General features: G+C 37.4%; 1 protein-coding gene across 2 annotated transcripts in view; it reads left to right on the top strand.

The window, feature by feature from the left end:
• Positions 1 to 3,841: 3,841 nt before the first annotated feature.
• Positions 3,842 to 26,756, top strand: part of LOC127637980 (nuclear receptor ROR-beta-like) — a 31,052-nt gene continuing 8,137 nt past the window's right edge. Inside the window, exons 1-3 of one of the 2 annotated variants that reach the window (XM_052119313.1) lie at positions 3,842 to 4,056; positions 25,212 to 25,297; positions 26,328 to 26,469. In XM_052119313.1, coding sequence (XP_051975273.1) covers positions 4,050 to 4,056; positions 25,212 to 25,297; positions 26,328 to 26,469 — 235 coding nt within the window. In that variant the 5' untranslated portion in view covers positions 3,842 to 4,049. Of the gene's footprint in view, positions 4,057 to 21,296; positions 21,362 to 25,211; positions 25,298 to 26,327; positions 26,470 to 26,756 lie in introns of those variants that run through there. The other variant, XM_052119303.1, reaches the window with a different exon arrangement.

The raw sequence follows: 26,756 nt of genomic DNA, 5'->3' as shown, positions 1-26,756 counted from the left end.
ATAAATTATGGAACAGTTCATTAAACCCATGACAACTTATTTGATTGGTGGTGCTCATCATTTACTCACCTTTTTGCCATCCCAGATGTGTATAACTTTCTTTCATCAGCAGAACACATACAAAGATTTTTAGAAGAATATTTCAGCTCTATAGGTCAATTCAATGCAAGTTAATGGTGGCCAGACATATCAAGCTAAAAAAGCACTGTATATCTTGCCATTGCAATCTCTAGGCACGATCATGATTTCAAGCACGATTTCACTTTCTAGGGCTTGAAGCATGAACAGAGCCCTAGGTGGCGCTACAGGAAGTGTAATCGATCTTGAAATCCAAATCGCCAATGAGACTGCTAATGTCAAGATTTATAGTCAAAACATTAGTTATATTTTGGACTATTTTCACCCCAAACCAATTGAATCTATTCAGAAGACATTGAAGAAACCACTGGAGTCTTATGGATTACTCTTACGCTGCATTTATGTGCTTTTTGGAGCTTCAAATGTCTGGCCACTATTCACTTACATTTAATTAATCTACATAACAGTGATATTCTTCTGAAAATCTTTTTTTGTTTATGTTCTCAAAAAAAAAAATGAAAGTCATACATCTAGGATCGAGTGAGGGTGAGAAAATTATCAGAGAATTTTCATTTTTAAACAAACTACCCCTTTAATGGTGCATTCAATGGAACATTGAAGGAGGGAGTTGAGTTATATTAGTGACCAGAACAGAGACTTGAGGGGGAGGGCTCTTTTCATTTGGGCCAGTAAGCAACCACCCAGAACAACCTGGCAAGTGCATAGCAATGTGCTAAAAACAGAGTTAAAACAACTTAACAACAGCATAGCAACAACCTGACAACCACCTAGAACACCCTTGCAACTGCAGAGCAATGTGCTAAAAACACAGAAAACAAAGTAGCAACAGCATAGTAACAACATGGCAACCACATACTGTAGCAATGCACTAAAACATACAGCAGATCACCAACTGCAAAGCATACCCTAGCAACCATCCAGAAAACCCTAGTTACACATACTGTAGCATAAATGTGCTCCAAATCAATTATACCACTTTTGCAACCACCAGAAAACTAGTTTTGCTTAGGCAAATACCATCCATTCATCTTCATAAAATATAAAAATAAATATTGTTGGACATTTTCATGAGCACTGGTAAAGTAATTTTTCATGAAAAATATAAATGTAAAATGTGCACGCATGTGAACTTATATGAACAGTTCTCCTGGAAAGGCGGGAGACTGGTCGCACATAACTTCATGATTTAACAGCTTTCATAATGTTTAAGCCTAAAATTATCAAATGAATTAGTAAAAAAAAAAAAAAATTACAGTTACAAGAGCAGTTTCTTGTCTTCCCCAGAGACTAACGAGAAAACACGTAACTTCGCTTGTGATATTGATTCAGATTCATGATTCGCAAAACGAATCATTCAGACCACTTTTTGAATCTTTCTGTTCAGTTCAAATGAATCACATTTAAAAGATTCGACTCAAATGATTCTTTCAACGAATCACACTTCAAAATCGCCAATCTGCACGCATTTTTTGCACGTACAGCTGTTATTTTTTTTTTTGGGGGGTTATGTCGCAAAAGTAACGAAAGGGTCTGCAGAAATGTATCATAGTAAAAGTATCAATTTTCTCTTAGAAATGTAGTGAAGTGAAAGTAAAAGTCCAAAATAAATATTTATACTCAAGTAAAGTACAAATATGGAAAAAAATTTACATAAGTACAGTAACAAAGTATTTTTACTTCGTTACTATACACCTCTGATAAATATGCTTTAAACTTTAAAACCAGGGATATCTATCAACTCTTTTAATGATTCTATCTTTATCCCTCTCAAAAATAATGACCAACAGTTTGTGAGGAGCAATATGAGAAATAACATCACAATTTAGACATTAGATTTGACAGCAGTATGTTACAAAAGCAAATACAAGAGAAGAATGGAGAGAAGAGGGGTTGCACTAAGCACTACGCTTTCTTAAGCCTCTGTACAGTGCTAAATATGTTTGAAACTTAACCATTTTTCAGACACCATATGGCTGTGTCAATCTTTGCATCATTCATTTATTCCAGTAGCTCTGTTGTCTATCTAAAACCATGTAAAAGTACAACACATAACAGTTAATAATCTGACCATGTGTCTCACATTTCAGGCGGCATTGAAAATGAAAAACCTTGTTAAAATACAAATATTGCATGTTGATTTTAGAAAGGTTACTTGCCCTTTAACCTATCTATTCCACTTCACAGGTTACATGCATTACTTTTTACAACACTCAGCCCTTTGAATAGCCACAAAAAAAGCTTTTTGTTCAAAAACAGTGCTGTCACTCCAGGACAGTGCTTTACAATCTCCAGTGGACCAGTCTGGCTTTATTGTCATGCTTGCTTTTTGTCATTACATCACAAATATGAGTTTTTCATACAGGGGAAATGGAAAATAAAAAGAAAAGAAGAAAAAAAAAAAAAGAAATGTAGGTCAGTGGTGATGTGCTTTAGGCAGTCAGTCTCTGCCTTTCCCTGTATGGGTCTATGGCACTGTCGCTGTCTCCACCTCCCCCTACACACTCAGGCAGTGGGCAATTTCACACTCTCCTGAGCTATTTGCTATTTAATTTGATAAAGTAGATGACCCCTAATGAATAACTGATTTATGGCAAATTAACTAAATAATTTATTGAGCCCAACGTTATACACTTAGCAGTTTGTGTAAAAAAATAAATCATTTAAATTAGGCCATATAATGCATTTTTGTCTGTAAAGAAACCTTTAACTAATACAACTTATCAGATATTTGGCACCTGTTTATCTCAGGTACTGCATCTGAATCAAGCGCCTGACAGATCCATCCTTACAGGCCAGATCATCATATTTATCACTGTAAACAGTATATTTAACTTTTTTAAATGTTGCCCACGTTGCCCATAAATGACATGACAGAAATATAACAGAAATATTTTTCTCAAAACATTTTCTTAACCTTTAAATGAAAGGATATTGTCTTCAAATTTGTAAATTATGTCAAGGGACCAAAAGTAGGTTAATGTTATGTGTCTTTAAAGGCTGTTTGCTCTCTAGCTGGTATCTTCTCATCAATCACGTCAAAATGTGAATATCAGAATTAGTTTTATATTTATTATTGCACTTATATGCATTACACTTGTATTATTACACAATGCTTTAGATGTAATAAGCATGTATTTCACCAACACCAAATATGTCTGTCTTTAAATTTTTGCCTGCATGTTACAAACTAACTTGACAACATATCCTCACATTTTTCCTCACTGTATGTCCAGTCATGCAGTAGGCTACAGCGCAATCCATCTCTTAAAATTACAATATGAACATTACTTCACCTTGCCAACTAGAACTCCTGCTGCTGCTTCTACTACTTATACTAGCCTACAATAGGTAAATAATAATAGCAGTAGTAGTAGTAATAATAACAATAATAATAATAAAAGCAAATGGAAAGTAAAAAAAAAAATTTAAAAAAAAAAAAACTGACAGGTGCGAGAAGTGTTTTTTCTTCTTTTTTAAGGTTTTCTAGACACTGCTGTGTGCGAACTCAAGCCATAATCAGCCCCGCGTCTTGCCCGCATACATGCGGCCCGCAAAGGGTCTGACTGTCTGCTTAACACAACTTAATGACTGAAGACACTGGAAAGTGGGCGGAGCGAAAGTGTCAGTCCAATCCGTGCTCCCGTCAGCTTGCCGTGCGCTCTCTCCTGCGCTCGTGGAGGCAGTGAAAACCTCCACTGGGTATATGCGCTCGCAGATGTCATGTGAAAACCCGCATGCTGGCCTTACCACACAACTGAAGAGTCCGACCACCGCGCCGCTCGCTCTCGTCCGCTTCACGCGCACCTCTGGAATGGTTTTGCACAGTCGTCTTCCGCGCTGACGTTGACGAGACGAAACTTCATCATCACCGAGGATCTTGTGTTTTGTTTTACTCTGGTTTATGTTTGTTCCTTCATGACTGACGCGTTCAGGAGCGAGTCGCCATCACTATGCGAGGTAAGAATACAACTTTTGACAGCTCATTTGATTAATGAAGTAGGGTTCTGTCCGCACAGTTTGTCCATAGCCTACTGGTGCTGTTTCTTTCTTTCTTTTTTTTTCTTTCAAGTAATAGGCTACTTGGTTCATAGGGCTTTGAGGGGTCCATGCGTACACAATACCGTAACAATTTGTCAGATGAATAAACACATGGATAAATTGTCACGTCATCAACTGCATATGACTTCATATTTAGGGGTTTGACCATACACAAGCAGAAGACCTCCATAGAGACATAAGCCGCACATCATTCCCAGTCTCACGTTTATGAAGTCCTCGCGACGTCCTCAGCCAGTTGATTTATCTATGGACAATATCTCTCCAACTTTCCCAAAGAGTGGAATTTATACGAGTCTAAAACTTAACACTGAAAATGTTCAATTAGGCTACGTAGCCTACTTTGAGGCGTGTGTTCTAGTTTTGAGAAAGATCTAGATATGTCAGGCTCTTTTTAGGTGAGCAGTATCTTAAGGCAGAACTCCACGGTGTGGGTAACGAAGGGTTTGTGTCATGCGTTCTATTGACCCATTTCCGTCAGTCAGGCGCCGCTGCGCGCTGAAAGCGTCGAGGTGCAGCACCAAAGTCCGAGCTACCCGAGTTCACGCGCGTAATAGAGCAGCGCGCGCTTTCCCTCTTCCAGTAGTCACGCTTGTTGCAGTTACACAGGTCTGCAATCTAATGGACTGGATACTGGATTTACATTTTTTTTTAAGTATTTGTTGACTTCTAGAGAATAAAAAACGTCAGATTTGAACAGTAAAGTGCAAAAATTGTATTGTAAATAGAAAAAAGATTAAGTGTGGCATGTAATTTACTCAATATAATTGTATTCGTTTATCGCCACTGTCAGAGCATTTCAGTAGACATACTTATTAAAATCCATATTTTGTGTTTATATTGTGCTGATAAAACAAAACGTTTTTAGCCTATTAAAGGGTTTTGTTTCATATTGTTGATAAAGTCTGATATTTTTAATGAGCTAATAACGTTATGTAAAAAGTAATAATAATAACGATATTTACTGTCCATTGACAGTTTTTTGCAATTGCACAAATAAGATTCAGACAGTTGGAAAATAGAAAAACTATCTGATGTTGAGCTACAATCTAAATTGAAATATTTTGCTCCAATTAAGGCGCTTGATTCAAAGTAGGCTATTGGCCCATTATAAACAGTTTTCTATTCTTTTCGTTATTCGATCGTTTTCGTTATATAGGCCCTAGCCTATAAAAATATCTGAACAACTATACGTCCCACAATACTCGCATTGCATTTCGACAATAAGGCCTACATGAGTTTGTTTACCATAGGCTACTAAAACTTTTCGATGCTGAATGTGGATATTTCTAAAAGTAAAACCTGCTAATTTTACTCTGACTATAATGTCTACGTATGTTTTAGCTATTAATCATATTTGTATGTAGGGCCGCTATCTTTTTCACTCTTGCGCGGACAAAATGTAAGACCCGCTCTTTAAGTGTCTGATAAGTGCACTTGCCATGGGAAACGCCACAAACTCTTTTTCTGCATCTCTGTTTCACAAACTATACACGGCCCAGAGCACCTCCCTGCTTCTCTCTTTCCATGCCCCAAAGGACCGTGTCAGAAAGAATTACATCAGTATCGGAGGCCCCTTACCGAACCCGGCCTGAGTGCCCTGTCTGACACCGGCCTGCCCCGCGGGCCTCATCATGCTTTCCAATACCAATTTAACCACTTAGTCGTGAGGTAATTTAGATGAACAAAACAAATTTCTTACAATCTTCTAAAAACATATAATTGTTTTTGTAGTTTGCCAGTTAATCTTTAGGCATTAGGCATATGTCATGAATCATTTATCACTTGAACTATCAGTGTTTTGCCATCCAGCGATTCCCCTTTCCTATTTTAATTTATTGGATGAAAGTTTTTGCTTATTTTTTAAATGTAGATTTTTATTATTTTACCCTACATTTTGTTTAGCTCAGTAGCTCATGAGAGTTTCTTATGATGACAAAATTACATATATCTTTCACTGATCTCTGATGTACAGATGGTAAAAGTGCCATTTAGATTATGGATATATTATTGCTAGTGTGGGTGTTAATTATCATATATTTATGCTTCATGTTTGTTTATCATCAGTGTATTAGTGTGATTGCACCATTCAGCAGATGCAGTTCTGTCAATATTAGACATCTTAAATATACACCGATCAGTCACAACATTAATACCACCTGCGTAATATTGTGAGGTCCCCCTCGAGCTGCCAAATTGTTAGATGTTATTCTTCTCACCACAATTGTACAGAGCGGTAATCTGAGTTAACATAGACTTTGTCAGTTCAAACCAGTCTGGCCATTCTCTGTTGACCACTCTTATCAACAAGGCATTTCCATCTGCAGAACTGCCGCTCACTGGATGTTTTTGTTTGTTTATTTTTGGCACCATTCAGAGTACATTTTAGAGACTGTTGTTTGTGAAAATCCTATGAGATCAGCAGTTACAGAAATACTCAACCAGGCCATCTGGCACCAATAATCATCCATGCGATTATCTAATCAGCCAATCATGTGGCAGAAGTGCAGTGCATATAATCATTCAGATACAGGTCAGGAGCTTCAGTTAATGTTCACATCAACCATCAGAATGGGGTAAAAAAATTATCTCAGTGTTTTGGACCATATCATGATTGTTGGTGCCAGATGGGCTGGTTTAAGTATTTCTGTAAATGTTGATCTTTATTATAATAATGTAAATTCCCTCCAGAATTGGTGTCGGTTGAGTGCACTTGAGATTAATGTGAATAAAATCAAAGAATTAGTTGTTACATGCAAGAAGCAGGACATCTCTGAACAAGTAGAACCTTTAATACTTGGTGTGCACCTTGTAGATTTAGTTTGCAGTTTTAAATATCTGGGAACATGAATATATCTTCTTAATTTTACTTAGAATACAGATTATGTTTTTAAAAAAGCAAAGCAGAGACTGCATCTTATTAGGAGATTAAACCACTTTGGTGTAAGTAAAGACATTTTAGAAGTGGTTTACAAGAATCTCGTGGAAAGCATTTTGCCTTTAAATATGACCATGTGGTACGGAAACCTGAGTGTAAAAAACAAAACAAAGTTGTCTAAAGTTGTTAATGTAGCAAGTAAAACTATGTATTTATATCCAAAGTAAAACAAAAATCTTTGGCAATCTTACCCATCCTCTACACAGTCGCTTTCAGTTATTACCCTCAGGGAGGCATTTTAGGCAACCGCGGGCTATCAAGAATGTGTATAAGATATAAATTGTGCCAACTGCAGTCAGATTATTAAACACGTAGTTGTATATGTGGGTAGGTATTTAAATATACCTGAAGAGGGTATACATTTAATGGATTATATTTATGTTTATTATGCTGTTTTATGCAATGTGTTGCTGTTTTTATTGTGTATGGTGAACTTGAAGTCAAATTTCCACATTGTACCACAAGGAAGTCACAGAAATGAACAGAACTGATCTCCAGGGATTTTCACGGTAGTCTACGGTAACTCAGATAACTGCTCTATACAGTTGTGGTGAGAAGAATAGCATCTCACAATGCTATTTTGAGATGCAGGTTGGCGTGGTTTTAGCGGCACGAGGGGGACCTACACAATATTAGGCAGGTGGTTTTAATGTTGTGGCTGATCTATGTACTATACTGATAGTCAGAAAGCTTTTCCCTTCATGATGGGATTTTTAAGGAGAACACAATAATGTTTGACAGCTATTGTATATATATATATATATATATATATATATATATATATATATATATATATATATATATATATATATATATATCAGTGGCTGCTGGTCTTTCAAAGAGGGAAGCTCATTTTCGGACTACATTATAAACTTATTTACCCTATTTTTTGCACTAAATCAATCTTAGGTGTTGATCTGCCCTGCTGTTTAATTCTAATTTTTTCCTCGTAAGGAAGACTTTCAAATGGCTTCGCCAAAATCAGGTCGACAATATTAGCACCGTCTGCCATCGTGCACAGTTTCACCCGTACGACGCTAGCCTAGCCTACTGTATGAATGAATGAATGAACGAACGAACGAACGAACGAACGCTCTAAAACAAAATATATTAAACTTGGTAAAACAGAAACAAGGAATGTGGTGTATAATTGTGTGAAATGTATTATGCAAATTGACTAGCAATTTCGCCAAACAAATATAAAGAAATAGGTTGCAGCAGTTTGTCTTTCGACTACGCTTGAGAAATCCGCGATGGGACTGAGCGCGAAATAGCTTCAGTGACTTCTTATAGTACAGATTCGCTGTCAATCAAAAGGAGATGCAGTCTTTCAACAGATCCTCCAATCATCACGCTGAAGCCCGGAGTCCGGCCAGCCCACTCCTCATTCACCCCCAGAGACGCTGAGCGTCCGTGGGCGGGACATTATCGCAGCATTTATCCAATGACCGTCTATTTTCGGAGCACTGAAAAAAACTGTTCAGAGCAGCCCCATTGAAGTCAATGGACGCTCGGCTTCAACAGTGAAATGCACTGACGCTAAGGGAATGTATGAGAAGTAAATCGAGTCAGTCGACCTGCTATATGTAATGTAGCTGATTCTGAACGAACTCGTCTTCGAGGTGAACGTGTTCTAACGCATTTTTAGTCAATAATCTGTTTACACAATAGTACATATTTGACCATTATTTTTTTGACATTATAGGGGAAGCTGAGCTTCCCTTGCAGTCTTAAAGAAATCCCCACTGATATATATATATATATATATATATATATATATATATATATATATAATACTAAATGTATCTAAAACATATTGGATAGTAATTTGTATCATCTGTGCTGTTTTTGTAAACAGTCATAGTGAGAAACTGGTTTTATAGAGGTAGAAAATGATCATAATGCCACACATGTCACTAAAGCACTGGTTCATTGTGCGTTTGAGGGTGTTAGTTGTGTACACAGAGATGTGTTCTATTGGTCAAAACATTTATCAGGTTGCTACATTGCTCGGAGATTGACTTGCATGGGTTCCAATGCATATATCTGATGGACTGTGGTACTCAATATAGTAACTCTAGATCCACATCCGTTCCAAATCTCGTCTTCATTTCAGTGTACAGTGCTGCTTCAGGGCTAGTGTTAGTTTTCCCACAACCCTGTCACACGCAGATCACATTCAAACTGAGTTTGCACACACACTACATGTACAGCACATACACAGATTGTATGTGTTTGTTTGTTTGTTTGTTTGTTTGTTTGTTTGTTTGTTTGTTTGTTTTAAAACTACAGCAAGGAGACATACAGTATCTGGTCTGCATTTATTCCAGATCTGGGTGTGAATTCCATACTGGATTACCTTGTTGCTTTGTCCAGGCTCATCTCACTCCAGGCTACACCCTGAAACTCTGAGCCATAGATACAAAAAGAGACAGAGTTATGCATGAAATCCCAATGCCAATAGTTTTTAGCATCACATTGACTCCCAGAGTGAGAGGCCATCTCTCCATTGCCCTGCTTGACTTTGCGTGGCTTAGATTGCTGAAGAGTTGGATCAATGTGCATGGCCCCCTCAACCATGAGCTCTATTTCTACTGTTAACGAACATATTAAACTGTGTGTATACTGTACTATAACTGTGTACAGTATGATCCACTCAAAAAACTGTTTATCCTATGCACTGTAAGTATGTTTGCTGGAAAGTCCCAGCTGATTACTTGTCTTTTCTTAAGAGTTTAATGTAAGCGTTTTTTTAATTTGTTTGTTTGTTAGTTTTTTTCAATTGGAGGTAGGAGTAAGATCAATAAACAGCATTGTTTGTTTGACTGCCACTGTCCACATAACCACATCACAGATATGATTTAGGCAGTGTACATTGCAAACTCCTTTAAATTTCTAAATAGGCAGGAGGCCAACAATAATTACAAAGAACTGTCAATAACTGAGCCATTATTTCTATGTACAGTGTAAAATGAAAAAAATATCAATTATGCTATATGAACTTTAATGTATTCACCTAAAACATATGCTGATGTTAATAATTTCACAGAGAGTTTTCAAGCACCCAGAACACCAGCAGAAGACAATATTTCTGACTGGAAAACTACAAGACAGAGTTGCAGTTTTAAATATAAAAATTTCACCACATTGTTTTCATCAGTGCCGTCAATTTCATTTTGGTCCTGTCTTTCTGTATGAAGCCCAGATTTGTATCAGTACTAATATCATATGATCAGTTGTAGCTGTACAAGTAGTTTGTAGTTTTTTCCTTTCTATTTTGCTGACTAATGCCTTGTACTTACACAACCTGAGAAAGATTTCGCAAAGAAAAGCAGAAGATGTAATCTCCTAAAGTGAAGCACAAACTGAGTTGCACAGCCAGCACAAACCTTATCCATTCAGTGAGCTCCATTCCTTATTCTATTAAACTTTAAACTTTAAGGGGGTAAACTACTCGTATTCTACATACTGTGTTATACATACTGAGATCAGAGGTAAAATTTTCATTCTGGGTAACTGCATAATGTCAAGCAGATAGTGTGTCTTGACATCTATTTTAGAGTGTGACAGTGTTGGCTTTGATTCCCAGTAGTGTTTTTGTAAAAGCATCTTAGTTTTGACTGAGAATGTGCAGACTAGAGTGTGTCATCTGTTTGAGTCCTTATTTAAGATGGTTCAGTGTGCATGAGTAGCTTGAAGAGAGACTGAACTGTAAGGCTAAACATGTGCGTTTGTTTTTTACTCTCCCTGCGGTATTGCAGCAGTGTTTTCTCTGCTTTGCAGCTTGTTGGTTTTATTAGTTCTTTTCAACTGGTCTCGCTTTCGCTAGGTGTTTGTTCATTCATTCAGTAATGTGTGCTTTAGACAGTGGCACCTGGGTATGGTACAGGAGGGGTCTAGGGAGCTTTATACATCCGTGTCTTTAAAGAACACTGACATCGGAGACAATTCTCTAACAACATCACAACAATGTTGCATAATGAATGCAATATATACTACCTGAACATACAGTATGAATTTCACGTCTTTTGTTTGAAAGGTTTTAACATCTTGCAGCATGATATATAGTGTCCAAAAATGAACTTTCTGCTGAAAGGTGCACTGTTCCACCTCAGGCACACAGGAGAAAGAGAAACATAGTCTTATGCTTTAGAGACAATGAAAACACGTGGTTATGTAACACAGAAATCGAATCTAGAGTGGAGCTCTCTCTTTCTGTGGTGTATGAGTATGTATGCGCACTGCTCACAGTTAGTTTCCACGTACTTCAGTCTGTTTACACAGACTTATTTAGCCATAAATTTCAAGATGTACAGTACATGTCCATATAGTGGAATGTAGAAAACCCACATATACACAAATAAATCCAGTTACCACAGATCCATTACACCATGCACAGTGCTGACCTCGTGTGTTTAAGGGCCCTGACTGCATGCATGCTCTTAAACTGCAAACTCTCAGAACCAGAATTTAAAAGCATGCTAAGGTGATTATAACTGTTTTTTTGGAAGCCTCAAAGAAAATTACATTAGGAGCATTGTGTTGAGTGAAACAGAGAAAATAAAACATTAAATAAGTGAATAACTGTTTGTGTGAGCATTTAAGATAGAGGCCCTCAAAGAGATTTAGATGAAGAGCAGGAGAGATCTTTAAGAAAGCTTAAGACAGATGAGGATACTGAGATGGAATGATTAAGGGAGATGGAGAAGAGAGATGAGTGAGATGGAGCGACTGCACTCTCAGGTGAAGAGAGGCCCTTAGATTGTCTTTGTGATCAATTTGCTTCTTTCAGAGAGGGACTCCTGGGGCCACTTTAGTGAAGGACCTCGTTACATGGAATTAAATTGTGGCCTAAGGCGAGCTATTACCATCCCGTCCTGAGAGGAAAGCCATAAAGAGGCATGCGGTGCATACACACACACACACACACACACACACACACACACACACACACTACTAGATACCAATATTTAGAGAGCATAGGCATTTTAATGAGTATCACACCAATTGTAACATTTAGCTGCTGACAGCCCCAGATTTTCTCATGCAATATATATATCCTAAAACGTATGTAAAGGCCCCGGTACATTCACAGCGAAGTGCTTCTTCATTCTTTGTTTAGAGCCAAAAATTATTTCTAAACAGATGAGCAATGACATAATGTTTCCAAACATTCACACACAGGCGTTAAGATGTAAGATGTCAATTTAAATACGAAGATGATCAAGACTACATGTAAAACCTTAACTTATGTGACATTAAAATTTGTTATCAATGACTTTATGCCTCATTCTATGAGTATAATTCACACTAGATCAGTAAAAGAAGCTGCTCGAACTTCTCGATGATGAATAAAAGTAGGATATATGCAGTAGATAATGTGTCTGGTATTTACTCACTCAAGGAGGCCATAGAGTTGCCGTCAAAAGTCTGTGCTATTAAACTTGACTGAGGTGGTTTGCTTAGCTGTATTCTCTTCAAACTGTTCTGTGTGGTGATGTGGGCGTGGCCGAGCAACGTCTGCAGAGAACGAGGCTAGGAGAGGAAGGACGGTAAGGATCGAAACCTGTGGGAAATTATCTCTAACAGCTGTTTTGTGTTGCGGTGAGAGCTGGAGGGGGACAAAAGGGCAATCCAGACCGCTGGAGGGGAGAGAGAGACACACAAATCCGTGATCATGTGTGTTTGGTGTTGTGCTGAAAAGCATTTGTTTATGTGTGAACAAAGCCTTACATTGGATTATTTAACCTGCTCCCGCTTCCTCCTTCCTGAAGAGAACTACAGACTTGTCACATTATGCCATGAGTGTAGTTGACTTAGGGAAAACTCACTGTAAAAGTTGACAGTTCCCACTAATGTCTGCTATAGCTCCCCTTGAGGCAAACTTGAGAATGCATACTTGCATTGTGTTATGAGTTGAAGCCTGTTACATTTTGGAACAGTGCACAAAATCGATCTTGCATAGCTAGAAACATCTGCGTTCACGTACTTGTGCATAGTATGTTTTGTCCTTTAGATTAGGTAAGTTCCCTTAAAAAGCAGTCTTCTACATTAAGGCACATCTATATTTATATTTAAAATAATACAGTGCATCCTTCCACCAATCATGTAGGATTATGTAATTCTGAAGAGGGAAGAGTGAGAGAGGACACTATCCAAACACCCAGATATGACACGGCGATGCTACCCTTAGGCTGAATGACTTACTAACCCACTTTAACAGTTTAAACAAAATACACACAAACTCACATAACCCATTGTTCTATAGTGGCAGTCCACTCCATAAAGCCTTGGCATGCTACAGTAAATTTGTGCAAGCTCTTTCAACTAGATACAATCTGCATGCACAAAACAACCAACCATGTAAAAAGCTCAATACATCCATGACTGATAACCAATAAATACAAAATGTCAGTAAGTCTTAAAAGAACTGAGAAATTTGACCGTTTTTATATTTTTTATATCTGTTTTGTACTGATAAAGCATCTTGTTTGAGACTGTACTGTAATAAAGAAGCCACTACAGAAGCAGTGATGTTTTTTCTGTCTAGGCAGATGGCTTGTCAGAGAGAAAAACACTTGTACTTGTTCATTCCAGCATAAACACACAGACACTCACAGTTTCTCAAAGGAAAGCTCAAAGGTTGACGAGGTCAATGAGGTTGTGTTGGTGGAGGACAGGCAGGTCATGAAGATCATGAAGGTCAGACTGATGGAGTGATTCTCTCAATAAAGAATGCAAGTCCTTTTGTCCCTTGTAAATGGTTACACCCACAGTACCACGACTACCACTACACAATTCTTTGAACCTTTTTACATATATTATTAGTACATATAATACATATCAGTTATGCACTTAACTGTATATATATATTTATATAACTTAACTGTATATATAAATACAGTTTAGTGCATACTGTATACATATTAAAATGTTCATATTTTTTGTACTATTGCTGATGTTTTACTGCTATCAATGCCTAATACTTTTTGTAGAACATACATTTTCTAATTAAAATACCACAGGAGCTGATCACATACAGAATATGTAGTGTAGCATTCTATAGTTTCAGATTTGTTACTTTATATTCTTCAAATGCTGGATGCCTGCCAGTATGTCCCCTTCTGTAGCCTCAGTGAGGCAACCAATCACGTCTCAGATCAAAGATGCCTGAGTCTGGCACAGCTGATGACAAGCCAATGGGGAAATGCCTGCAGCATCATCAACAAATGCACTGCACCAGAGATTTAACCCTAGCACCTCTGTACCCTTCAGACATATAAGAGCTCACTCATATACAGTACACATAGACATACGGTAGTGGGGGAGATGGTTTGGGAATGTTTTTCTTTCTCTTTCTCAATCTCTTGTTCACACATGCAGACAGATGCACAGACGGCCGATGTGTACTGGGGGAAGGGGATTTGAAGCTGAGAGGTTGTGATAAAGTTAGCCGATACCTTCATCCTATAACAACCAAAAATTAACTGATCAAATCATAATAATTAAAGGTGCACTCAGTAACATTTTTCTAGTGTCATCTTGGACTTACAGTGACACCTAGTTGTATGGATGTTGCATCATTCAAAATCAATAGTTTTCAGTTACAGTTGCCATTGTAGAAATTCACTATTCACAATCAGCCATGATTAATTTAATCCAAGAGTGAAAGAGTCCAATTACAAGACTGTTACTGAGATTAAGAGAGTAGTATTGAAATGGTTATGTGATTTTAAAATGGCAGCCCCCATGATGGCGCCCCTGCTCCATGTAGAATAAAACAGCTTTAATAAGGTTACTGATATGACTAGAGTCCTCACCTCATGTGAGTGGTCATGAGTTTATACATATGTTTCAAAATTACAATTCTTTTCTTTAGGGGTAAAACTTTTTTAAATGGGAAAAACATACTGAGTGTGCCTTTAAACAAAGTCTTTCTAGCAAGTCAGTCCAATGTCAGCCATCTTTGGAATGCTTTCAGGAGGCAATTTCCAGTCATGCCAGTGCAGCCTCTATCTACTTGAATGGAGAAAGACTAAAATCGACCAAAATCGACCAAAAGTTGGTAAAGATTATGGTCAAAGAACATCTGACAATACTGGAATCATAAAATGTGATTCTTTACCTTATATTATGCTAAAAACTACATTTTCTGCTTGTATAGCTAATGTGCATGCACATGCTAGAGTTGATTGACAGGTGATGTCTGTATCTAAAAATTGATTAGCTCTTTTAACTGTAAGGTGGGACTTCCTTTATACATCTGTTGATCGTTGGGCACACAGAGCTCCTTGGTTGAGCATTCCAATCTCTCCCATTCATTTTAATAGAAGTGGCCTATCTCTGCTAAATAATGTCAGCTTTAAATGGTCCCCCTATCTTGCTACTTGCTACTGGTGTAACATATAAAATGACCTAAAATGCACCCTAAGCCTCATTCAATTCTCTTTAGGAGAAGTGTCTCATCCATGAATTTTAAGAGATTAGCTGGGACTGAAAATTCACAAAATAACAGTGCACTTTGCAATTCAAGGACACATAGTGTCACAGGACACAGAGCAATTGCATTTAGATGCAACATTAATAGATCCTGGAGTTCAAAACAATACACAGAGATAATAATTAGCTTATTAAAATGACGCACAATAAACATAATGATGTGGATTCCATGTCAAGGATTATATCAGTGAGCCAAGAGGCTGTCCAAGGGAATATTTGGTTGCTGCAGGCATATCAGACTTATGCAGTGGCTGACAAAGCTGTTGTGTTTGAAGCCTGAATATGTTAAGTTTTAAATTAAATATTAATATATTGCAGGTGGTCAGAAATATCTAAAATTGGATATCTGTTCTATTCCCCTTTGGAATTCTCCTAAATATTTTCTTAGCAATACACAGTGGGATCAATGCTAGATCCAGGATGCAAATGTTGCTGACAGTAAAGGCTGTTTATTATGTGCCTGTGGCCTTTATCTCAAAGTCCTTCCCTGAAGGAAATGATGTAAAACATGGATGAACACCACATGCTGTCACAGGCTGCCCCCCTTGGTCTACAATTTGCAATCACTACCCCCTAGGCCCCTGCCAATCTGGACAATGAGACACCTAACGCTGACAACCTGTAATTACAACTACCCTCTCACCCCAGCTCACCCCTGCCGCTTCAAACATACATGTCAATTTGTCTGCAATTGATGGTCAGTTCCTCAGACAGGACACTGCCAAGTCTAATGCCATTTTGAGTAAGCTTGTGTCTGTTTTTGTCTGTACTATAGGGACATGGATTGTTGACATGCTCACAAGTGTGTGTGCTGAAGATAATCTCCCACCTACACAATGTATTAGTATCACTGTTTAGCATATCCCAACAAGGTTTTAGAATATGTGTGGGCCGGATGCCAGGTGACAAAACAACATCTTATCAAATGCATACAGGCAAGATTTACAACACACACTTTAAACAGCCCTCCATCTGGAGGCTAAAATTAAAGACATCATCAATTATCAATCCAGGCACCTGATGTAATGCCGCAAACAAGGTTGCAGGGTATCGTTGTGGTAACTGACAAAAATCACATCTCATTCAAATTAATACAAACAAAAACAGTAATATTCATAGACAAGAAGAAAATTCACTAAATCAGTGGTTCTCAAACCTTTCAGAAAAAGTAACACATCTGATTAAATCAAAAGTCATCATTTACTCATACTAATTTTTTTCCAAACCCATCCTTTCTTCCATGGAACACAAAAGGAGATTGGCAGAATTTTAGCCTCAGTCACCATTCACTTTCATTGTACAGACAAAAACAAGATGCAATAAAAGTGAATGGTGACTGAGGCTAACATGCTGCTTAACATCTCCATTTGTGTCCCACATAATAAATAAGTTTGGAAAAACATTAGGATAGTAAATTATGACAGAACTTTAACTATTTACAGTATGTAAAGTAATGCCAACATACTGTAAGAACATGGGGTTTTATAATTTGATGCACAAAGCTATATTAAAGTTGAAAACATATCAGAAATTAGAAAACTCAAAACATTCAAAAAAACATTAGCTGTCAGATAAATGTAAGTGAAACTCTAAATGATGAATAACAAAATGATTGTATTGTGAACCATTTTGGTTCACAATACAATCATTACACAATCTGTGTGCCTGTCATCCAGACAACTGACTTGACAGCTGCGGCATTGATGCCATGTAGGCTATTTATCGGTGTTCTCCAGTGGGTATGGGTGCATGTGTAATAACAAATTAAGTTGCTCATATCCACTTTAAGGAAGCTAATTAAAGAACTATTTAGAGAGACAGGGAACTTCTCCTGGGACAGAAAAGAGATTTATATCATTAGGAATCAATTATACAATCCACGTGCCCCCAGTGAGTGAGTGAGTGAGTGAGTGAGTGGGTGAGTGAGTGAGTGAGTGGGTGAGTGAGTGAGTGAGTGAGTGAGTGAGTGAGTGAGTGAGTGAGAGAGTGAGTGAGTGAGTGAGTGAGTGGGTGGGTGGGTGAGTGAGTGAGTGAGTGAGTGAGTGAGTGAGTGAGTGAGTGAGAGAGTGAGTGAGTGAGTGAGTGGGTGGGTGAGTGAGTGAGTGAGTGGGTGAGTGAGTGAGTGAGTGAGTGAGTGAGTGAGTGAGTGAGTGAGTGAGTGAGTGAGAGTGAGAGAGTGAGTGAGTGAGTGAGTGAGTGAGTGAGTGAGTGAGTGTCTCCCTCTTTCACACGCACAAATGAATCTCTTAAAAGTCCCACAATTGGCCCCAAAAATATTTGGACACTTAAGCCACATTTAAAAATGTTTGAATGGCTATCTATTATATGACAAAATATATCAAACCAATTACCATTTATTTTAAAGAAATATTGCACATTTTCTAAGCAAAGCATTTCACAAAAAGAATGTCGATTTTACATTCAAAAAAGTTTTATGACACTTTCTGATTGTCAAACGTTAATGAAACATGTTCATCTGTGGTAAGTCTGTCTGGACACCTGTGTGAACATGAGGAGAACTGACAACCACTAATAATCTCCTTGAGATCAGCTGGTTAAAAGGAATTGCAAAAATGGCTTAGAAAAGTGCTGTTGGTTCTGAGAAAGGTCTAACATCATTTGTGTGCAGATGCCACTTCATTTGAAATGATATATCTAATGCAATGACATTCATAAATTTGTTTGTGTACATACATTTTGGGACCACTGTGTATAAAACATTTTCTCCACATTCAGTTAGTGGCTTGAGTGTGCTAAGCTGCTATTGCTAACTGTTAGATGAGCATGTGCGATATTCCTCAGCTCCTGTCCGTTCTCAGCTAAGTCTACAGAGCTGAGCTCCTCTTAACTATGGAATCGCCAGCACTGCACTCCCTCTCTTACGTAACCCTCTGATAGGCCTAACCCTTATGCGTAACCGTGTACAGTCAGGGGCAAGGAACCTTGCTGTCTGCAAGAGCAAGCACATGCTTGTTTTAGCTCAATAATAGCATCATTTATGCATATAAAATATGTATACACAAATTATGATTCGTTGGTTCTGCATTGATGGGGTTTCAACAGATACAAAATGCACGCTTCTTGATAACGTTAAATAAAAAAAGGAATTTGTAAATCTGTCATGGTTTTAGCAGCACTAAGATTTTAACATCTGAAGGGGTAGTTAATTCCAGCACTAACATCCCTCTAGGTTTTTCCTATTTACATATTTGAGTGGATTTATCTAGTCCTTTTAGGTTTGTAATCCTTTATAAAAGTAAAATTAAAATAGGTAAGACAATGACAAATGTGCTGTGTTGTTGTATTGGTAGAGGTGGCTATGACATCATGTCCTGTTGGAATGTCATGGTGGTGTGGATGATTGCTCTGACAGGCAGACTATACAGTCCTCCTACCCACAAACCCAGGGAGGCTGTGGTCGTCCTGGCAACAGTGACACAGACACGGACGTCTCCTTATTTCATTTGACAGGCCTACACACACAGGCCCTGTGGCCATTCTAACACACAAACAGACACATCCAAAATATTCATTCAGACCAAAAACTCTCAAACAAATTCCAATCATCAAATTCAATATAGCTGGAATTTATCTGCAATTTATCCAGTTATATTCTGTAACACAGTTAAGGATGGGAAAGGAGGCGAGAACCGGCTTGTCAACATAAATCATAATTTAATGCAAACTTAAACACACATGACGGACATGCCCGTAATTCTCTCTCTGTCAAACCATCGTCACCGGCCGCCTTTATCCCTTGCGTGCTCATCAGGCCGATTGGGGATCCCCGCCCCCCTCCGCTCCACATATTCTATTTGCTAACAAGTTATCTAAAAAAAAAATATTCTGCCTTAGATGTTAGTAATTAAATGAATTAATACAAACACGATAAGCACAGCTTTTGTCTTGTTTTCTAGTAGAATCTATCTAAACATCATAAAAAAGATTTCTAAAATTTCGATGAAGATTTATACATTTCTAAAAGTCTTATTCAATTACTTAATAATTAATTTAGACTTGTTTTTGGAGGATATACCTTCAATTAGTTTTACATTTTTTAAACATAAACCTTGCCTCATTAAAATTTGCTAGTTTTATTTGCCATACACACAAAACATGGCTTTCACTATCATCAGTCAATATAGCCATGGCCTAACTAGTTCCCTGCTTTGAAAGTACCATACATAATATGATGCCTGTTGTGCGCAGTTTAAGGGTAAAACAGTGTTTACCATACTGTTTTGTGTTTAAATGTGTTCACTGCTGGTCCAGGCCTCTATGCTCATTTGTCCCAGTTTGGCTCTGGCATTGGTCAAAGTGGGTCATGAGAGGAACCGGACCAGTGTTCTGAAACTGGGGCCAAACGCTCAGAGCTCACAATCCTTGTTACTACACAAAAAGCCTGTACATTTTCAACCCTGATTTAGCATACCAGCACATTCAACAGAGCAACCATGACTTGATGGATCATGCTGAAAACGCCATGCTCCATTATTTGACCTTGAAAAAAGGACAGGGTGTGCTAGTTTTTGCTGTTTAAATATCTATTTATAAATATTTTACTATATGTGAAATGCAGATGGTAATGTCATTGCCTCAAGATCAATTCAACTAGTTTTGCCTCATGAAATGCCTAATGAAATCACATAATTATGTGAAAGTATGGAGGATTCTTATCAGTACCTTAATATCCTACGGTGACGTAATTTTATCATCGTTGCAGGTACTGCCGAAGTATATCGGCTCTCTTCAACCACTGGTTCTTGTCAATGAATGTCAAAATGGTTCTAAAATTGCTCTGAATGATTTATTAGTAAATCAGCCAAAATAAAAAAAAAATTTACGCCTGGGAAAGCAAAGGGTTGGAATCCTTTTAAATGCAGGGGAATTCCCACAGTGAATTGGTGAAGTCTATTGGATGAGAGACTTGAATTCTACTAGATATTCTGCATAATAAACTACTACAATTATTAACTCTAAATTATTGAGGGGGCCATAGTCTTTCTCTTTCCTTCTCTTTTTCTTTCCCTGTCTCTTTTTGGAAATATATTAGTTTAAAGAAAGTGTTGCATTTACAGTATCTAACCCAGTGGAATACTGAAATTATCCTCCAAGTATGTTACAGCAGTGTTTGCACACACACATGTTTGCAATTACTCATAGTGCTTCCATTTTCATAGACCAGAATGGGGACAATCAATTGACTCAAGGTGACATTGCCATGGGAACAACCTTGCTTGTGCTGTCTGTAGCTAAGGGTCAATGAGTTTGTATGCCCACCCCCATAACCGCCAAACCCACAGACACTGTAGCTTAAGTCTAGTGGGGTAGAATTAGACAGGAAGAGCTACAGCACTGACTAGCCACAGCTTAAACATCCAACATTAGTCAATGTACTGTATGTGTGTGTGTGTGTGTGTGTGTGTTAATCTCATTACATTGACTAGAATGTGTATACATTTCCAATACATCATACCTATTGCACAAAAGCACAGTTGCAAATAATGTTGAACATAGTGGATGTACAAACATAGACGTAAGCAGCACACAGTATGAATAAATTATACTCATTAAACTCTGCAACATACAGTATTCATCCTGTCATATCCACACTAGTCAGCCTATATTCTCACAGTCAGATTAACAGCACATGCACACACACAATCAGAGATGCACTTACAAACCCCTGAGCTTCACACTGCGGTCTCGAGTCAGGTGTGTATTTGCGACTGCAGTGCTTCTGTCTGAAAATGAAGACAGATGTTGTAGGTAAGAAAGCATTTCAGGGTTTTAATGTTTATATGTACAATAAATAAAAAAGTATTTATTTAGTACATACTAAGGAGACAATGAATCATACATGTAAATCTATTAACAAAGCATTTCAGAAGTAGAGCAATTTGATTGTGATTCATTGGTTTTGGTTTTGTGGTTCTTAAGGGTACAAAAGTGTGTAAATCAGTATTGTGATTATATCTTAGCTCTGTGTGCTTAGTACAACATTTAAGGAATGTTACAGGTTCAATAAATTAAGCTCAGTGGCATACTGTCGATTTCCAGAGAAAATTATTTTGTGTTACTCATCACAGTTTATAAATAAAAATAAAAAAGCATTGACAGGTACTTGCATAGACGTATTTGAGGAATAATGCATGTACAATTATCACCCTGTAGTTTCAATTATTAGTGGATTTCTATCAATGTGTTTTTCTTGTTTGTTTTTTTATCTTTTTTTGACATCCTTTAATGTCACACAGCTAACATTTGCTCATACTACTTTATATGGCCTTACAGTATTAACTTTATTATATCAGTATATATATATATACTTCTGGTTCCTTTGCCTTTTTTTTTTTACTTATCTACTACTATTCTTATATAGTTTATTTTTGTCTTAAGTGCACGTCAACATGAATACATTTTTGTTTCAAATAAGTCATTCATTTCGTTAAGTTTACAGCTCTCATACACACGAGAACGGCATTTTCCTCCACCTACAATTGTAGACTTTTGAGAGAAAAAAAAACACTCTATATAACTGTACACTTTGGAGAACAATGACGTTAGAAAACTGAAAATGACATTTTTACACTTTAACACATTATTGTGGATGTGACCTACAATTTATTTTTTTAATGGTGGGCTAATAGAACAAGACATTCAATTGCCAAAAAATATTGCTGCAGCTGTATTGTTGCACATTTGACAAATAAACGTATTTTTAATAATTAATATTATTTATTTTTGAGAGTGCTGAGTTTTCATAGACTTCAAGACTCCAGTTTTCCAGTACTGGGCTCTCAGAAATGCATTTGTGACTGCCGATGGTTTGTATTTGATTCATTATCATGCAATTTGTACTAAGTGGGAGTCCCTTTGCTCCAAAATTGTTGCCTAAAAAATACAAATGTTTGTGAAAAAATAAGCCATAAGCGCACACACTCCTTAAGTACCCTACGGAAAGGAATATGTTGCATTTGTGCTTATATGTTTACAGGTAGAATTGAATTTGTATTTGAGTGAGGAAAGATTAATTGAGAATTGCTGCATCAGATAAGCCAGTTACAAGCAGGGGAACAAGCATGTGGAGAAATAATTTAGGATTAGATTGGGTGGCTAATCTCTTTATTTTGAGTATGCAGTCTCAACAGGGAGATGGGTTTCTCCTTCTGTCTTCCTCTCTGTCTCGTTTTCTTTTTTTCTTGCCTTTTATCTTGTTTAATTTCCTAGTGGCACATGCCAGAGAAGGAAAGGTTGAAGATTAGCCTCACGGCCATGTATTTTTTTTCAGTTCCTCATTAAACTACAGGTGAAACTTGAAAAATTAGAATATCTTGCAAAAGTTCATTAATTTCAGTAATTCAACTTAAAAGGTGAAACTAATATATTATATAGACTCATTACAAGCAAAGTAAGATATTTCAAGCCTTTATTTGATATAATTTTGATGATTATGGCTTACAGCTTATGAAAACCCCAAATTCAGAATCTCAGAAAATTAGAATATTACATGAAATCAATAAAAAAAGGATTTTAAATACAGAAATGTCGGCCCTCTGAAAAGTATAATCATGCATATGTACTCAGTACTTGGTTTGGGCCCCTTTGCATTAATTACTGCCTCAATGCGGCGTGGCATGGATGCTATCAGCCTGTGGCACTGCTGAGGTGTTATGGAAGACCAAGATGCTTCAATAGCGGCCTTCAGCGCTTCTGCATTGTTTGGTCTCATGTCTCTCATCTTTCTCTTATAATGCCCCATAGATTCTCTATGGGGTTCAGGTCAGGCGAGTTTGCTGGCCAATCAAGCACAGTAATACCATGGTCATTGAACCAGGTTTTGGTACTTTTGGCAGTGTGGGCAGGTGCCAAGTCCTGCTGGAAAATGAAGTCAGCATCTCCATAAAGCTTGTCTGCTGAAGGAAGCATGAAGTGCTCTAAAATGTCCTGGTAGACGGCTGCGCTTGACTCTGGACTTAATAAAGCACAGTGGACCAACACCAGCCGATGACATGGCTCCCCAAACCAACACAGACTGTGGAAACTTCACACTGGACTTCAAGCATCTTGGATTGTGTGCCTCTCCATTCTTCCTCCAGACTCTGTGACCTTGGTTTCCAAATGAGATGCAAAATTTGCTCTCATCAGAAAAGAGGACTTTGGACCACTGAGCAACAGACCAGTTCTTTTTTTCTTTAGCCCAGGTAAGACGCTTGACATTTGAAGCCCATGTCCAGGACCCGCCTGTGTGTGGTGGCTCTTGATGCAGTAACTCCAGCCTCAGTCCACTCCTTGTGAAGCTCCCCACACATTTGAATGGCCTTTTCCTGACAATCCTCTCCAGGCTACGGTCATCCCTGCTGCTTGTGCACCTTTTTCTTCCACACTTTTCCCTTCCACTTAACTTTCTATTAATGTGCTTTGATACAGCACTTTGAGAACATCCAACTTCTTTTGCAATTACCTTTTGAGGCTTTCCCTCCTTGTGGAGGGTGTCAATGATGGTTTTCTGCACAACGGTCAGGTCAGCAGTCTTCCCCATGATTGTGAATTCAACTGAACCAGACTGAGAGACCATTTAAAGGCTCAGGAACCCTTTGCAGGTGTTTAGCTGATTAGAGTGTGACACTTTGAGCCTACAATACTGAACCTTTTCACAATATTCTAATTTTCTGAGATTCTGAATTTGGGGTTTTCATAAGCTGTAAGCCATAATCATCAAAATTATATCAAATAAAGGCTTGAAATATCTTACTTGCTTGTAATGAGTCTATATAATATATTAGTTTCACCTTTTAAGTTGAATTACTGAAATTAATGAACTTTTGCACGATATTCTAATTTTTCGAGTTTCACCTGTACTTTCCATATTCTGGTTATGTAATTCAGTGTGGAGCTTGCTCCTGACATGGCCATGCAGCTGTGCATGGCTGTTTTCAACAAGGAGAACACATGTTTGATTGAAGCAAACATTGTTTAATGTTCCTTGATACATAATTGTAGCTTTGTGGCATTTAGTTCTTTGTCTATTACTATAGCATAGAAGCCATCTATATGCCATCTCCTAACTTTCAACAGATATATTTATGACCCATCTTGCAAACAGGGACTCATACAAAGTTTTTGCCTAATAAAATGCTCTCTAGAATGAGAACGTCTCTCCCCCAGCCAGAGTGTGTATACTTTTCAGGGAAATCAATAAGAATGGCTTACTTACAGTTGTCTATGCACATTAAACTGGAATATCTAGGAAAAATAACACATATCACATTTCAAATGGGTAATGCAATAAGAATTTTTTTTTTTTACAAAAGTACACCTTGCCCCCTATTCTAGTAAGAGATTTAACTCATTCGACTTTGCTTATGAACCTGAAAGCAGAAACAATCTTAACATACTGTTCATTGAGGAGTTTGGCCTTAGTTTGACTCCTGTCTCTCAGCAGGTCCAATGATCCTCTCCCTCTGTCTTTCAAGAACCACAGATTACAAAATGTCTTGAGAAAAATTAGAAAGGCACATCCTGGTCTGCTCTAACGGCAACATCACCCTTGAATCGAGGTGGTCATTAATTGTTGGCTTTTCCAAGCAAACAATTAATTAATTTTGTCTCTTTTCAGCCCAAATTGAAGTCATCCCATGCAAAATCTGTGGAGACAAGTCATCAGGCATCCACTATGGAGTCATCACATGTGAAGGCTGTAAGGTTAGTGGAAAGCCTTTTTGTCTTTTGTATTTGATAATCATCCATCAATTCTAGCAATCCATGCCCTTTGTAAAAACGGCATAATCGTTTATGTAACGCTTGCTTTCAAGATTGTATTAAGGACTGACTATTGTGTTATTTTAGACAGTATACATTGGCCACACAATTTTTAGACACTTACTATAAGTCATAATTAAACATGGAATGGTTGTGCATTAGATAACAAAATATCAAACCAAGTGGCATTTATTTTAGATAAAGAAAGCACAAGCACACTTTTTACGTAAAACATTTCACAAAAAGAAGTTTGTTAGGTTTTAAATGATAAAATAATAGACACGTTTTTCAAAATTAAGACAAACTAATATGGAAACGTTCTGGTTGTCAAACTTAATGAAACACATCCACAGTTAATGTGATACCTATATACTATACCTGTTGTTACTCTGCTTGGTCACCTGTGTAAACTTGAGGGTCATATATGCCATAAAAAGGACCTTGGGACTGGTTGGTTAAAAGTAATCGCTAAAATAGCTAAGTGGAAATGTAATTACAATTCACACATTTTAAGTGTGGTTTAAGTGTCCATAAATGAAGTGATTTTCATTTCAGGTACATGTTGTATGATACAGTTGCAGGAAGAACTATGTGAAACCTTCGATTTACCTTGATTTCCGCAACAAGAATTTTTTTTTTTTATTGCAACAATGGATATTAGACAAACACAGTCTGCTTAATCAAATAACACAAAGATACCTTTTCATGTCTTCATTATACATCATGTAAAGATTCACAGTGCAGGATTAAAAAATATCTGTGAACCTTTGGCAAGGTCCTCCAGTTATTGTTGTTTAAGCAGACTATTATTTGTATTTATCTATTGTTGGGACTTTGTTATAGATCAGATCATATCTTATGACCAGTTAATGCAGAAATCAAGGTAAATTCAAGGGTTTAAGCCCTTTTTTATTGCAACTGTAGGTTTGATTGTCAATAAGATCTAAATCTTCTGTTGTCATGTCCCCTGTAGGGTTTCTTTAGGCGCAGTCAACAGAACAACGCCTCCTACTCGTGTCCCCGTCAGCGCAACTGCCTGATTGACAGAACGAACCGCAACCGCTGCCAGCACTGTCGACTGCAAAAGTGCCTGGCTCTGGGCATGTCCCGGGATGGTGAGAGAAATCATATTCTTCCTTACAAACAAACTTACACTCATAAGCTGCTTGGCGACTAGATGCATTAATCTTGTAAACCAATTTAAAACGTGTCCTAAACATTATTCAATTTCATTTATCTTGTCAAGTGTTATATAGTTTTGAATATTTTATTTAGTTTGTATTTCTATTTTGTTTGTAATAGTTAATATTCATTTTAACTTTTAGTTCAGCTTTAGCTTTTCAGTATATTTAGTTTTTAGTTTAGTTTAAGTATTTTAGTGCTGCCAAAGTTGGTGCTTTTA

Source organism: Xyrauchen texanus, chromosome 4 (genome assembly GCF_025860055.1).
Source record: "Xyrauchen texanus isolate HMW12.3.18 chromosome 4, RBS_HiC_50CHRs, whole genome shotgun sequence".
NCBI classification, from domain to species: domain Eukaryota; kingdom Metazoa; phylum Chordata; class Actinopteri; order Cypriniformes; family Catostomidae; genus Xyrauchen; species Xyrauchen texanus.
The sequence above is the reverse complement of the archived record's forward strand: the minus strand, read 5'-3'. Positions and strand labels throughout refer to the sequence as shown.